General features: G+C 26.8%; 1 protein-coding gene across 1 annotated transcript; it reads right to left on the reverse strand.

Annotated features, from left to right (window-relative positions):
• Positions 1-234: 234 nt before the first annotated feature.
• Positions 235-16,321, reverse strand: LOC145832474 (mannosylglucosyl-3-phosphoglycerate phosphatase-like). Its single transcript, XM_082939791.1, has 13 exons — positions 15,818-16,321; positions 11,558-11,797; positions 8,614-8,790; positions 7,730-7,849; positions 7,410-7,468; positions 7,276-7,352; positions 6,653-6,870; positions 5,972-6,187; positions 5,053-5,130; positions 4,544-4,707; positions 3,214-3,328; positions 1,083-1,409; positions 235-879 (listed from the first exon to the last, which is right to left on the reverse strand). Exons 1-13 carry the CDS (start codon positions 16,319-16,321, stop codon positions 748-750), a joined length of 2,427 nt encoding a protein of 808 aa, XP_082795917.1. The 3' UTR covers positions 235-747.
• Between the last annotated feature and the right edge of the window lie 175 nt (positions 16,322-16,496).

Below are 16,496 nucleotides of genomic sequence, written 5' to 3' on the forward strand. Positions count from 1 at the left end.
TTTTTCTTTATTACAAATAAACAAAAAGTATAAATAACAAAAGCAGTATTTTATTGATTATATTCGATTTAAACAACAACTTTTTTATGATTAAATTTTTATACTTTTTAATTGCACTTAAATTTTGATTCTTTTTTGACAGAAAATAAGATTTGTAATGAAAAATTAAATTTTATCAGAAAATACTTATCGAAAAAAAAATTTCAATTGCTTTTATAGTACTAGTTCTAAAAATTTAAAAGTTGAATAAATATGAAAACTCATTACAGTATCAATCCAAATTATTCGGCTCATTTTTTCTACTTAAGTAAACTTTGCATTTTGTTATTTTAATTGTGAAGGTTTTTAAAGGTGTTACAAAAAAAAATTCAGCTAATAATGTCTTTTTAAAGAAAGCTTGCATTAACTTGCTAAAAAAAAGAAATCATTCAAGTCAGTTTATGTTGCAGTTTAAAACTTAGAAATTTCAATAACTGAAAAAATTAAAAAAGAGGCTTTTAAAAACTTGTATAAATTTTAAAGACACCAGCTTAAGAAAGACTCTCACACAAAACTGATAATTTAGAAAGGCAGTAAAAAATCTATAGAAAATTATAAAACTTTTAAAAAATTGTTAAGTGGTCATCTTTTTTCTTTGTATATTTTTTTCAAACTTTAACAAGTCGGGATTCAAAATGTCATAAAAATGCAAATAAAAAGTAGAAATGCAAATAAAGAACCGCAGAGTCAGCATTTTTATTGCTGACGTCAGCACTTATTTCCCCGGTTGCTGGTGGTCCTGAACACCCGCGCCTCCAGCATCGGCCTCACCTGCCACTCCAGCAACTCCGCCTCCTCCCTCCGCTGGTACCTGTGGAACTCGTTGTCCCCGTCTCCCTCCTAGAAAAAATTTTGTTAGTTAAGAAATATTTTAACTAGTTTACAAATGAAAACCAGCAAAACTGAATTATAGTCCTTAGTTTTTTAAGTATTTTTTTTTAGTATGGCTGAAAATTTTTGACCGAAATTTTTTTTACAACCTTGAATAAAATCCATATAAATTCTCATAACAATGTTTTAAAACATTTTTATTTTTTACCAACCTTCAATGCGAGCCTCCGCAAGCAGTCGCTGATGTCCTCACTCTCGAAGCTCTGAAACATTTTGAAGTTCTTCGGCGGTATGAAGCTGGGGTTGTGGGTTTGACCGCTGGGTGGCGCCTTCGCCGCCCTCGCCTGCCCCTGCTCCCCCCTCAACGACCTACTCATCTCCCGCTGGACGATCTGCAGCGGCCCCTCCACCTCGTCCCTGTCCTGCTGACCCTGAGGGTTGAGGGGGGCGAACAGGGCCGCGTACGGATCGACCTGGGGAGTTTCCCTGTTTTGGGGCTGGCTGAGGGTGAGGTTCTTGCCGTCGTCTGAAATCACCACCTGGCGTATAGAATAAATTGTATTGTTTAATGAATATTTATACATCAAATCAGTTTTTACCAAATTTGACAATAAATTGTAAGGCGAAATGGGTAACTATTTTTCATTTTTCTGTCAAATAGGCGATTACGAAAATGACTTTAAACTAGTTTGAGAAAAGTTTTACAATAAGTAATTTTAATTGAGTTTATTTAAATCAGGGCTTCCCAAAGTGGTTTTTCTCAGAAATTAAGGGGGCCATAAGCTGTAAAAGGGGGAGTTACTAAGACATAATTTGAAACTTACTTTTGATATTCAAGAGTTGATGATGGAGTGCAAAAAAAAGTCTTGAGCGTGTTTAAGAGGGTAGTTTTGATATTCACACCAGATATTGCGGGAAGATTTTTAAATTTAAATTTTTTTTAATTAAAAAAAAAAGACTCGGATCAGTGTTCGGCCGGATACTGGTTTTATGAATCAAGAAAGCGCACGGTAAATCTTAAAAAACAATATTTGAGGGATTTTTTCAAAGGGGACGTTTTGAAAAAATGTTGCCCTGATTTGAACAATGCATGCAAATTGTTTACTCAGATTGTTTTTTGAAGTGGGCGATAACTAGTAAGGCGGCAAAAAGGGAACGAGTAATCAACTGGTAAAAGGGCGATTATTTTTTAATTTCTGCCAAAGAGAAGGGTTACGAAAATAAGTTTGGAAAATCTAGATTGTAGCGACCTTGGTACAATAATTAAATACAGACTTAAAAAACTACCAAGCTGGTTTCAAAAAAACTGAATAAGCTTTTATTTGTTACCTGGATTTAAAACCAATGTAAGCATTTTCGTTTCAATAATTATCAAAAATAATAATGCAAATATTAAATGCATAACCAAATGATTTGAAAACTTATGCTGTATACTACAACATATTTAAAAACAATAATCTATTTTAAGATATTTTGTTTTTGATAACTAAATATTTTGAATAAAATCGTAAGTTATAACATCTATGCATCAAGTATTTTATTTTGTAAAAATACCTTTACCAAAAACTACTTACGTTTTATGAGATTTAATCTATATAAACCGAACATCTGCTTAAAAGTACTTTTTTAAAGTGGTACTCAAAAAGAGAAAGTTTTAAAAAAACTGAAATTTTTCTTAACTTTTTTTCAAAGAAGATTAATTTTAAAAACAGTAAATTCAAAAACAAGTTTCCCTTACAAATACCATTAAAAAGACCAATTAAACAAAAAACGACTTATTTTCCATTTAATAACAAAAAATCCATTAAAAACCAGTCGCTCAATTTCTTTTCTAAAAACCTCAATACAAGATTAGTTATGTACTAATTTCTGTAGTTGGTTACAAAATAATTAATATTTCTTTTCTTAATGTTTCAAAGCCACCATTTTTGCTTTGTAATTTTTGTCATATTAAAACCTAGCAGATCAATTTAAAAAAGGTTTGAGTCACCAAAATGAACCTGAGTTTGTGTGAAAAGCTTTTTAATCTTACTAAACTCTTAGAATTTATAATTAACACAAATATTCTTAATCTAGATTTTTTAAATGCTACGGAATTAATCATTTATACCATTGTCCATTAAGTCTTAAAGAGTTAATTTTAATAAGTCTTAAAACTGCTAAACTAAGATAGAAATTGTATATAACGCCTGTGAATCGGAAATTTAAAATTCTGATTACTTTTTTTTCACTATAGCGGTCTCCGTCTCACTCATGACACAAAAAAGTCACAATTTTTTTTTTAAACAAAAAGTAAATAAAAACTGCTAGCTAACTCTTTTTATAAATAAAATTTAAGCAAACCTTGCAGTTCTGTTTGATTTCAAATTCCATCAATTTGTTTACGTTCATGATGTGGTTTCGGACCACCGTAGACAGGACTGGTCCGCTGTCCGGGTCGTTTAAAAGGGGGCAATCCCTAAAGTGAGTCGGTAAATTAGATTAGCGGTGTAAGTACATATTATTGTATAGAAATAATATTTATTCACCTTTATCAGATAATTTATAGTAATTAGACGAAACGTAATAAAAATTTAGTAAAATCTTATTCTTCAATTATATTAAATTTTTACAGTTATTACTTAAGGTCTCAATAAATTTTTTTTTGCTAAATATCTCAAAACTAAGTTTTTTCATTAAGTTCAAAAAATCAGTTTATGCAAATAATTTGATAATTTGTTACATACACAACTACTTTAATAAACACAAAAATTTCAAACCGGATAACAATAACTGGGGTTGAGATATACATAGAATAATTAAATAATTAATCTAAAATAAAGCAAAATTGAAAATGGTCAAAACAATCAACAAAAAAAGAAGAAAATTAGCAACTTTTGTGTAGTTTTAAATTATAAAACCATCTTAGACAAGCTTTTGATTAATTCATTAAACTATACTTATTATGAACAAATGTAAAAATATCAAGCAAGAAAAATCAATAAAAAGTTTAATAAAATAAAAATAACTAAGTTTAGAATAATTTAAGTAACTTTGAAATATCGTAAGCAAGAGTAAGCGTCGGACATAAATAAATAGTCAAAATACTTTAACAAATATTATTAGTTGCCAAATCTCGCATGCAAAAATAAAACGCAATAATCTAATTTGAAACACACCTAAAACAAAGGTTAAAAAATAACCACAAATAAGAAGTACTTATACAAAATATTAAATAACATAAACAAGAGTACAAATTCATTAAATATCAGAATACTATATATGTATATATATATATACATATATATATACATTTATATTTATATATATATAAATAGAAACAAACAAATAAAAATCATCAAGCAAAAATAACATCTACTTACAGTTAAAAAATCTATATTAATTTTAAATCATTTAAAATAATAAATCACCTCAAGCAAGACCAGTACTAACTTAAAACTGAAAATATATACATGTATGCACAAAATCATTATAATTAATAAAATAACAAAAATCTTAAACAAGATTAACATCAAGCTAACAATAAACTTGAAAGCATAAAAACGAAACAACAATTGTCACCTCAAACAGGAGTATCCGTTCCAAAGAAACCAAACAAACAAATTACCTCAAGCAAGAATAACATCTACTTACAATTGATATATACTTAAATAAACATTAAAATCAAACTGACCTCAAACAAGAGTACCCGTCCCTGCCGCGAGCGACGTAGGCCTTGGTGGCCATTTTGTACATTTTGTCGACATCCAGCGGCTGGTTGTTAACTCGCACCAAATTTCTGTCCACGCGGTGTCCCACCGGAGCTGAGGGGTCGAACCCGAACGACATTCGCGACACCTGACGGGATAAAAATACACAAGGCGTGGTGAAAGTACTTTATAATTTTTTTTATTGGAATTAATACTTAGCTTATGAAATTGTCCAAATTATGGGGAAGATTTTTTATAATTTTGCTGGAATTTATATTTTAAATAAGTGGTTTTACTTATAACGCAATAAAAAAATAGTAGTTTTTAATTTAGTTTCTTTTTCTAACAAATTTTTAATGATATTTTATTTTATTAACAGCTAACAGATTGTTTACCGAATATGATCTAGTTTAAGTTTGATAAACAGATGATGAATATTGCCTAAATTAAACAGCTAAATATCATTACAAATCGTAATATATAAAATACATACCTGTGGAAACCTTCCTTCTAATTTGGGCAATTTGCTGACCCCGTTTTCCAAGGCGTCCAAAAGTTGCTGACCGGTCACCTAAAATTTTTAAATAAATTTTTACAAAAAACACATTTGTTTTCATTTAGCTAATGAAATAAACTAAAGGATAACATATAAACAACATATGTTAATAACTAAAATAAATTTTCTGTTATTTCAAAAACTAAAACATTTTATACATGTTTATATAGTTAACAAAAATTTGTATTAGCTTTCGAAAATATACAGATATACAATTTTTATTCGCACCATGCATTAATTTAACTGTTTTCTATCGACTGTTTTATTAACCTGTTACAAGACGATTAAAGTTAAAAGTTTTCATGAAGCGATATCTTAAAAAATAGTTTAAATTTGATAGAATAAAAATGTACCACAAATTCCAATTGAAAAATATTATGATAATATAATCATTTTGAAGTTATAAACAATTAAGAGGCAATTCAAAATAACTCTGAAATTGAAAGTAACTTAGTTTGATATGTCGTGTGCCTTTTTTAACTTTTTTTATTCAAAGTTATAATAAACCTGTATAACAACAATACGGTGATGGCAACAACTATTTAAAATATAAAATATTAGTTGCAGTAATAACCATATATAAAATGTGCCAAGAATCTATTAGTGATAGTTTAAATAAAACAAAAACAAATCTGTATAACGACGTTAATGGGAAGAAAGAAATATATTTAGAGTATATATAAATTTTACTTAATATTAAGTATATATATTAAATTCATATATCTTATTAAAGTAGTAGTTAATATAGTACAGACAGTAATATCTTTAAAAAATTTGTAAAATAAAATAGTTTTATCAAAAGTTTATATCGACATAAAATAAACAACTTCCCAACAAACAATTTTTATCAACAAACCTGTATAACAACGATGGGGTCGTTTATGGGGAGTATCTTCAGCAGGTCACTGAGATGGAAGTCCCCCTCACTGTGGAGCTGGTCCGACCGGAAAGTCCCCGAGTTGATCATGACCAGGTCGGCGTGGGGGGTCACCGCCGCCATTATGTCAGTCACGAAGTTGCCTAGTGCAGTTTCGCACGAACGCACTGAACCGAAACGACCGTCCAGTTGCGACTGTTGGCGGATGGAAAAAAAAGTTTAATATTTATAAAAACTTTGTAATTTAACTTTATAAAATAAACATGTACACTACTTTAGACTTTTTTATTTAAATACAAGTATTTTATGAAAAAAAAGTACTTGTATTTAAAGAATATGGCTAACTTATTTTATACTTAGTACCCAACAATCTATAAACACTTAATAACAATATTTACCTAAATGATGAGGTTTTAATTTGTATCTAATTATATAAATTTATCATTAATTTTATAAAACCTTATCGATTTATTCAAGTTGATTAAAAATAAAATCGATTAATATTCAAAAAAACTTGAATTAAATAAAAAACTTAATGACACCAGTTGATTAAATGGAGCCGGTTTGACAGTGAAGTGTATTTTTTTACAAACTTAAATTTTATTTCTATTTTCATTATGCATATAAAAACAATATAATATCACCATTTAAAGTAACAACCTTGATCACACCGATGCTCTTGTTCAAGCTGGCCTTCAAAGTCGACTGGTACTTGTCCACCACTTGGAGCATGCGAGAGCAGTTTCCGATCGATGACGTGATGTCGTGCCGCGTCACCCTGACGTCGTTCAGCTTCGTGACGTCATCGTTTGACGCGATTTCCAGCTGGATCTCGGAAAACTGGCGGAAGTCGGTTCCAGATTTTATTATCAGGGTTTCTGAAAAAAAATATTGTTTTTTTTTTGTTATTTGAAAACTTACAAAGAAGTTTTATTTTTATTGTCAGAAAGTTTTTTCTTTAAAGTTTTAATTAATAAATAAAACTTAAAAATCAAACTAAAAAAACCATTGCTTCCATTTGATGCTGCCTTTTCTAAAAATAGTTATTATAAATTATGTAAAAGAATCAAACTTTTTCTAATTCAATTTATATTTTAAGCAAATGTTCTAGTACCTTATCTTAACTTATCCATAAGTATTATCTATCTTTATTTTTGTTTTAATAGTTACCCAACAACTCTAATTTTTGATACTGAAATCAAAGCTACCTCAAACTTTTATTTTTCCAACAAATTAAACTTTACAATGTCATAACTTTATTAAAAAATTAATTTAAAACAAACCATTCTGGTTTCTTATACCAAAATCGTGGTCATGTCCTCCAAGTATGATGTCGATGTCAGGACACAGTTGCGCCAACCTGTTTTTATTTAATTAGATATAAGATTAAATAAAATATTTTATAAATCACACCAACCTGTGGTCGTTCGGCCACCTCATGTGCGTCAGTGCTATTATGACGTCACAACCCTCGTTCTGTTAAAAGTTTTATGAATAATAAATATAATTTTGCATACTAAATTATTTGTTTGGTAAAACTTTGTTTCCCTTATCTTTGCAAAAATTAAGATGCATGGAGGTAGAACACTCAATACTAATTGCTAAAACATGAAACTTTTTTATTAAACTAAGTCTTGAAAAGGCTATCTACAATTTTTTTTTTTCATTTAAAACATAATTGTCTAAGGTAATGCTTGTACAAATTTATATTTTAAATTAAATATTAAAAAAACTGACTCGTAATTCCTTGCACAGTTCGTTCCCCTTGTCCACATAATCGACATATGTCAGGTCTTTGCGGTCCACAGTGGTCAGAGTGTCCAACCATTCTTCTTCTACCAGCCCCATTATACCTACCTGAAAATAATTTCTACCTGAGAAAACAAGTACTATTATACCTAAGTAAAAAATTATACCTACCTGAAAAAAAGTCCTATATACCTACCTTAATAAATAAGTTCTAATATACCTTAAAAAATAAGTCCTTTTGTATTTATTTTAACATAGTAGTATTATTATACCTACCTGAAAAACAAGTCCTGTTTTACCTACCTGAATATATAATTCATATCACAGCTACCTTAATAAATAAGTCCTAATATACCTACCTTAATAAATAAGTTCTAATATACCTTATAAAGTAAGTCATTTTATATTTACTTGTATAAAGTAGTATTATTATACCTAGCTGAAAAATAAGTCATATTAAACCTACCTGAACAGATAAATAAATAATTTACTATCCCTAAGTAAACCGTAGTAAGAAAATTTGTTTATAGAATAAAAAAGCAGCAATCTAAAGAACTAAAACCAAAAGTAATTAATCTAGTACATAAATATTAACTAATATAACAAAATTATTTTATTTTGAACTGATTTAAACCGAAAATAAATTAATAAAGTTGTGACAACTATAAACAATAAAAAAAAAAGAATTTAATGCTGTCAAAAATCTTCAACTCGTTTTTTCTCTTGACGGCCAATAAGAAATAAATAAATAATTTTTTTTTTTTTGAATATCCAGTTCAGAAATTAACAAAAATATTAGAATTATATTTAAACACCGTAGATATAAATTATAAACAAAACTAAATAAAAACAAACAGAATTACTCAAAAAACCTTCAACCCGTTTTTCCTCCTGAAAACCACGTGACTGCCTCCCCCTCCCAACAAGTGACCCGTGAAATTGTCGGTGACGTTGCCAAGCAACCAGGGAAACCCCATTTCGTTTGTGACGTCACGGGCGTGATCCACGCCGAAGTCGAACTCGTGGTTGCCGAAAACCGCCACTTCCACCTTGAATACAGTTGCTTGTTAGGGGAAACCCGGAAGTTAGGTGTCTACTTTTATGATACTTCATTGTAGGGAAAAAATACAAAAAAAAAATTTTCAGCTCATTATTTCATAAAAACAACTATAAAGTTTCTTAGAAAACTTTTTTTCGAAAATTAATAATCGTGAGTCGACTATTGTATTAATAAAAAACAACGTTGATATGGAAGACATTAAGAAAATTGACCTTACATACAGCCTAAAATATATACCGTAAACGAATAAGAAAGCATAACTCGTTTCAATTGTTTAATCGAGTTTAACATTGTTTTGGTTATTAAAACTTTAAATGAAATTAGTTTATCTAGTTTAATATTGCATTAAGGTTTAAAAACGAGTTTGTTTAACTCGTTTAAATTTGTATAAGTCTTCACAACGGAATATAAAAACAAAAAACCATGCTTTATTTGTTTGTTCCATTTATTTGTTTTAATTTTAAAAAGTAATAAGAAATACATGTTCATCAAGTATGAAAACTATAACTGTTACCACTAGTTACAGTTACTTTAGAAAAATAAAATAAAAACCACAAAGTGATGATATAAGTTGTTTATAACTGATAAAATTAATAAGTTGATTTCAAAGACATAAAACATAGACAAATAAATTTAAAAACAACAGTTTAATGTAAAGTCAGCATTCAGATTAAAGTTTTTTTTTTCAATTTTATTAAAATACAAATGTATAAGTATAATTTGAAACTTTTATGTAAAATATTATTTTAATTAAACAAATTGTACATAGAAAAAAACTTTCTACAACAAATTTCAACTGTTTTCAAAGCATTAAGTAAATAAAATTTATAACAAATGCAAACTTTACTTTTCAAATGCTTTTATGTGCAAATGTTCAAATCTGCAAGTTAGAATTCATGTGAATATTATTTTATAAAAATTTATTTAATTTATTTTGATTAAACTATTTGTACAAACTCCCAAACTAATAAATTTATAAATCAAGATCAATTTTCAAAATTATAGTCGTTTTAGTGTGAGAATTTTTTTATGTTAACAAAAAGGAAATAGATCAATCTAACTGTTATATACTTTCACTATATAACGATTAGAATTTTGTACAAGATAGTAAAAATTAAGTACTTTAGTTTTTTAATTAAAAAGTGGTATGGCGTTAAGTTTGATACTATATTTGTTTTTTTAATTAGTAATAAACATTGTTTGTAAAGTTTTTAAAAACTATTAGTTTTAAATCTTAGAGTTATTATCATGTTTATACTTTAAACATTCTTAATAAATTGTTGAAAATTCTAATTATATAGATTTAAACATTATTGGTGCTTTTAAATGCTTAGCATTAACGTTAAAAGCTCTTAAGCACCTTTTAGATACTGTAAATATGTACTACTAAAAATGTTGTTAAGAAAATTCTATTGTAATTTTTTCTTAAAAAGATAAATTTTATAATCAATGAACATTCGTATAAATTTTATAAAGCTTCTAGTCTTTCTAAAATTAAATAGCTACTCTATTTACATATATTAAAGATCTTTTTCAATGAATTACTATATAATGCAAATGATTAATAAGTTATATAATGCGAAAAAATTACTATATCACAAAATACGAATAAAACCGTTCAATACGTTATATTATTACGTACACAATGTTAAAAATACTAACTATTAAGTTTTTTTAAATAAAATAGCAGCAAAGAATAAGTTTTAAATAGTATGAAATTAAAGTTAACCTATACGCTAATTTTATAACAATTAACTTTTTTATAGTTTAAAATGTTTTTTCTTTTAAACTGTAATCTTTCTTAACTTTAGATTACATAAGATTATTTAATCAAAAATTTGTAATTTAAAAAGTAAAATAATTCCTGCTGCTTTATTTAAAAATGTACTTAAAATACATATTAACCAAGTTTTTTTACACTAGTAATTTTCCAACATTAAAAACTTTAAATAAACTGGTTATGTTTTCAAGACGATTAAAAATAGTATTTACTGGTACTAAAAACTGAAATACAAGAACTGTTTTATCAAGTAGATTACTAATAAATTTTATATAACTCTTCAAATCCAAAAAGAAAAAGAATGAAAAAGTTTATATTTTGTCTTTTATTAAATTAAAAATTATTGCATTTTCAAATATGTTCAGAACTATGTTTTCAGAATTCACTAAACTATTAGATTTATTTTCAATAATTGCAGATATATCTTATAAAACAAAAATAGCTTGAAAACTTCAACCAAACTCCTACCCAGGCTTAATATAGTTCAAATGTTATACATAAGAAACAACTGTAATGTAAACAAAACAAATGAAAATGAAAGATCGTCGAAAACTTGACAACTTCAATAAAAATTGTTTTATTCTTTATTGAGTATACTGTACATTTGACAACTATTTTAGTTAAGTTTTAATATGTATGTTTGAAAAGTCTCCAACTACGAAAATATTTTTATATCTAATGTTCATACCTACATATTTTAACAATTTAAAAGTTTAATAAATTATTTTTTTAGTTAAATTTTAATGTGTATATTTTAAAAGCATCTATGTATGAAAATATTTTAACTAATGTGCATAATTGTATGTTTTTTAATATTTTAAAAATTTAACAAACAATTTATAAAGTTAAGAACATAAACGAATAAAAAAAAAACTTGTACCAATTTAAACACTATATGCCTACCAAAAGCTAATAAAAATAAATAAAATTTATTAGATAAAAATTAAAATTAAGTAGATTAAATAAAAGAACAAACTTTCAACAACTTGAACACTTCCACCATATGCCTACCCAGGGTGGCGCAACTCAGCATGGAGGGGTTCAGACAGTCCCCGCTGAACAAAACAAGAGGGTATTCCCCCTCAACATTGTGCACTTCTTCCCTCCTGGCGTGCAGCAGCTGGGCAAACTTGCTGGCGCCACCCACCGGCTCCACCCTGCGCTCGCCGATGTCGTACACGTCGTTGAAGTGGAGGACGTTCAGGTGCTTGTAGCTCTGTGATTGGTTTAACAGTTTGAACGAAGGGTTTTGATTGGTTTAAGGTTTTTAAAGAAGTTTTTAGTTTTTCATGGATTATTGTGATTGGAGATGAGAAGTTATTTTTTGGTAGATAAAAATGTCTATTTAGATCTTTTATTGGTTTTTGAAGTTTTTTGGTGTACTTTACTGGTTTGAAAGGTAGTTTTCTATACACGTTGTTGAAGTAGAAAATGTGAAGGTACTTGGTGGCCTGCGATTGGTTAAAAATTAAATGGTGGGTTTTGATTAGCTTAAAATTTTTGTTGTGATTTTTGGATGTTTTTAGTTTTTCTTTCATTGCAGTTTAGAATTTGTGTCTAAAAATTGTGTAACTGTTACTTTTTGAGAATGAAAAAACTTTTGTATGGCAGAAATATCTAAACCTATTTTAGTTTTTTTAAATATTTTTTCGCATGTCGTTAAATTTTAGAATGTAAAAAATAAATGACTTCAGTACTTGTGGTCAGATATATTTGGTTGTTTAGAGTTTTGATACTATTAAATATATCCAAGTATTTCTTAGAAAAGGATGTCTGTATTTGGTTTCAATAGAGAGTTTTATGTTTTGATTTAACTAAAAACAATAAGAAAGAGTTTTCTTGAGAAAGTAAAATATTTCGTTGCTGTTTTTTAATTCTAACAGCTTAACTTAGTAACTTTTTTGTGCTCAATTGTTTTTATGTAACTTATAAAATGTGTACTAACAAAAATTTATTGGTTTGTTAAACAAACAATTCATTTTGCTGTATACAATATTTGTTTAGTAAGTTTTGAGTACTTAGTCTGTTTTGATTATTTAGTAGGTTTTTTAATTTGTAACTTTTGATTACTTAGTCAGTTTCGATTGTTTAAAAGTTTTTTTTTTAAGTTTTGGTTATCTATAAGTTTTGTTTGTTTATGATTTCACAGTATTAAGTAATTTATGTTTGTTTAGAATTTCTAAAATCTTTAATTTGTTTTATTAGGTTAATTTTAAATAAGAAGAAATTAGTTATTAGATCAATAGTGTTTAATAATTAAAATTCTAAGCACAAAATTTCAATCGGTTATTTGTTTTTGTTTTAAGACTAAATTCCAAATGTTATTTTGAAAATTTCTGTTTGAATTGTCTATAAGCTCATTTGTTCGTTTTCGTTTATTAACACTTTCTAATTAGTATTTAATAAACATTTTTGATAACAAATTTAATTGTGGAGTGTTTTTTGAATTGAATTGGATTAAAACATCGAACGATGAATATTGATTATTTTTGTTAAATTTGTATGTATACTTTTAACAATATCAACAGTCTTGATAATTTTTTTATTTTTTTTTTTTTTGAAGAAACTTGGTGAAATTTTTAACCGTGATTAGTACAAACCTAAAAAAGAACAGTTTACTTTTTTGTAGGTGTAAAATCTTTTTGTAACAAATCTATTTTGAATACTATCGTAATACAAAACCAAATATTTTAAACTTAAAATCCTAAACTGATAATCAAAAATTAAAGGTTGTTCAAACTTATTTTATTCAAAATTTTTCTTGAAACATAAACCAGTCTAAGATTTCAGTATGTGTTTGTTTTTTGCCAAACTTGCTTAAGTAATTAGAAAAACAAAGCTTGAAGCTTATTCGAATTGTAAAAACAGTTCATTAAAAGTAATTTTTAATTAGTAAAAACAAAACAACTCAAAAGTTAATATTTTCAGCTTAACGACTATGTATTTGAAAACAAAAAAGTTTTACTTTTTATCACAAATAAAAACATAAAGTAAAAATAACTTGATTTACTTGAATTTCAATATAAAATTTTAATAGACTAAAACCAACATTAAAGTTTATGAAAACTTTTCGATAATATTTTTTAAAAATAAACAGTTTTGTAAACCTTATATAGTTCCAAGATCTTCTTTATTTTTATCTAACTTTTATTTGTATTTATGTGTTTTAAACTTTTAAGTGTATGTTTCAAATTAAAATATCAAGCTAAAGTTGAACTATTAAGCTTTTACTAAATTAATTGAAACTAGATTTTCTTGTTATAAAACAACTTAAATAAAGTAGTAACTTTAGTACACTTGTTACTAACAAAACTTGTATAAAAATATTACAAAAACTAATTTAAATATTTCTAATTACTCCAAAATATACACAACGTACAATTGTAAGCAACAAATTACGAATAATTGATAACTTTTACTTATGTTTAATTTAACTTTCAAAAGATAATTATTTGAATCAAATTATCTTACTTTTAAGAAAAAATTAAAAGTTTTCTAAGTTGAAAAAACTAACCATTTTAATCTGAAACCAACAAAAACCGAATGAAGTATTTTAAATGATACGCCGTTTAAAACAAATAACTTCAGCAAATAAAGCACTCCCGAAATTATGCTTTTATAATGTAATTATAATAAACAAACTCTCAAATCTCATGACCAACTTTATGAGTTTGAAGAAGTTTAAAATACAATTTAAAATACTATAAAATCTAATTAAAGCTAATTTACAGTATCATATTTTGAAAACTGTTAGAAGTGGATATTATACAAAAAAATTTTACTACACAATGATCGTATTATGCAAACTGAAAAAGTTTAATTAATTTTTTTATGATACCAGCTCAAGTCACACAGTAAAAAAAATAATTAAATAGTTTATTGTTTTTGCAAAGTAAAATAAATAAAAAAATTATTAAAAAAAAAAGTTATTGAAGATTTTTTTTTCTGTAGTAACAAAACAAAACAGTGATTAACGTAATGTTATTGAAAAACTTTATTTTTTACAGTCAAACCTTTTTAAGTGGTGTCAAATGCAATAATAGTTCAATTTCATTGTAAAAGTTATTTAGAATAAATACTGACAAGCATTAACTGCTGTTATCATCTAAAAATTGTTCAATGCATTTAAAATTAAACTAATCATCTTATCTCATTAAAACAATGTTGTACACTTAAAATCAAAATTAAAAATATACCAACAACAATTTAGTTAAAAGATAAACTAAACTATATCTTCATCAACTCAGTATTATAAAATCAATTAACAATATATTCTGAACTTTTTGTAAGCTTATTTAGTACAGCTTTTGTTAACTAAAAAATTATTTCTACAAGCTTTTTTGTTTTTTCTAATGAAAATTAGAAAGATTTTTATTTAAACAAATAAGTTAGTTTAAAACTTTTTACTTATTCATAATAATGAAAACTAAAATTTCAAAGCTTTTTGGTAATTCTAAGAAACTTAATTTTATTAATTTCATAAAAACCTAATTTCAAAGCTTGTTAATGTTTAAAATTTATAAACTGTGCAAAGCTCATAGTTATAGTTGCAATATATATAGTTATATAAGAAATCAATTACTTTATGACTCAACTTATTATTTTTACATTGAAAAAGTATGCATTTAAGCTTTTTAAATTAAATTGTACAATTTAAAAAATAACCACAAACCAAACATTTTAGAACTTAAACAAATAAATAAATCTATTTATAATTAAACTGAAAATACTTTATCAAAACATCAACCTTTTCTAGTTATATATAAAACAATTCAAATTTTAATATTTAAAGTACCACTAAATAAAGATACAAATTTCTATTTAACACTAAATATATTTTAATATTCATAAAGTATACTTGTATATAATCAAAATTACTAATAAATAAATTACAATAACTTATAAAGTTAAAGCAGCTAATCTTAAAGCTATTTTGCTAAAAATTATGTTAGTTATTTCAACTTTTAAAATATAAAATACATACACAAACTACTTAAATTTCACGGCTTGATTCCTTAAAAGTTATATATTTAAAAAATATCTATCTAGTCAAATGCAAACTAGCAACAATTAAAAACAACAAGTTAATATAATTTTATTAGCTTTTTGATCAACTCACACATTTAAACTATTCCTACCTTATTCTTTTTTTTTATAAGAAATCTTTCATGTTTAAAAAGTTCTTACTCATTTAATTTTAATCAAATACTAATGTTAAAAAAACTAACAAACTAACTTTTTGTTTTTCTGAGCTTTTTGCTGGAAACTCCACAACTTCAGCCTTCTTGAAGCTGGTCTGCGATGAGAGGATGGACTGGCTGAAGTGGCTCCTGATCCACCTACACTCCAGATGACCGTCAGAACTGTATTCTGAGCTTTCATCTGAGCAAGATGACCCGTTTTCCTCCAAACTGTTGTTCTTGTACTTTTTCACTTTTATGTGGCCGTTTTGGTGTGAATTTTGACTGTACGCCTCATTTGTATTGTTATTCAGGGACAGGTTTTCAAAGTTTGACAGGTTTTGAGTGCTGTTGCCGGTCTCAGTGCTGCTCAGCGCAAGTTTTTCTTTGACATTTAGGGCGTTGTTGTTAGTGTTGAGGGACCTCCTTTTGCTAGCAGAGTTTGTTGGCAGCCCTTGGGATGAGTATTTTGTGGGGAGTGGGTATAAAGGCTTGCCGACGTTTGTGTCCAGGCTTGATGTGGCTGAGACCAGCGGCAAGTTTGAAGTTCCGCAGCCCATTAAAGTTTGTTTAAAAAAAGTTGAGTTTCTGTGGGAAATTTAAAAATCAACACTAAGTCTGCTTCAACACTGTTTTGTTTTCAACACTTTAAGTTCTTAAGTTTTTACAACATGAAAAACAAAAAAAATTGCAATTACATGTTCATATACATTGATGGAGGTATTATTTCATTTT

This window comes from Thalia democratica, chromosome 3 (assembly GCF_965202585.1).
Source record: "Thalia democratica chromosome 3, ktThaDemo2.hap1.1, whole genome shotgun sequence".
Taxonomy (NCBI): domain Eukaryota; kingdom Metazoa; phylum Chordata; class Thaliacea; order Salpida; family Salpidae; genus Thalia; species Thalia democratica.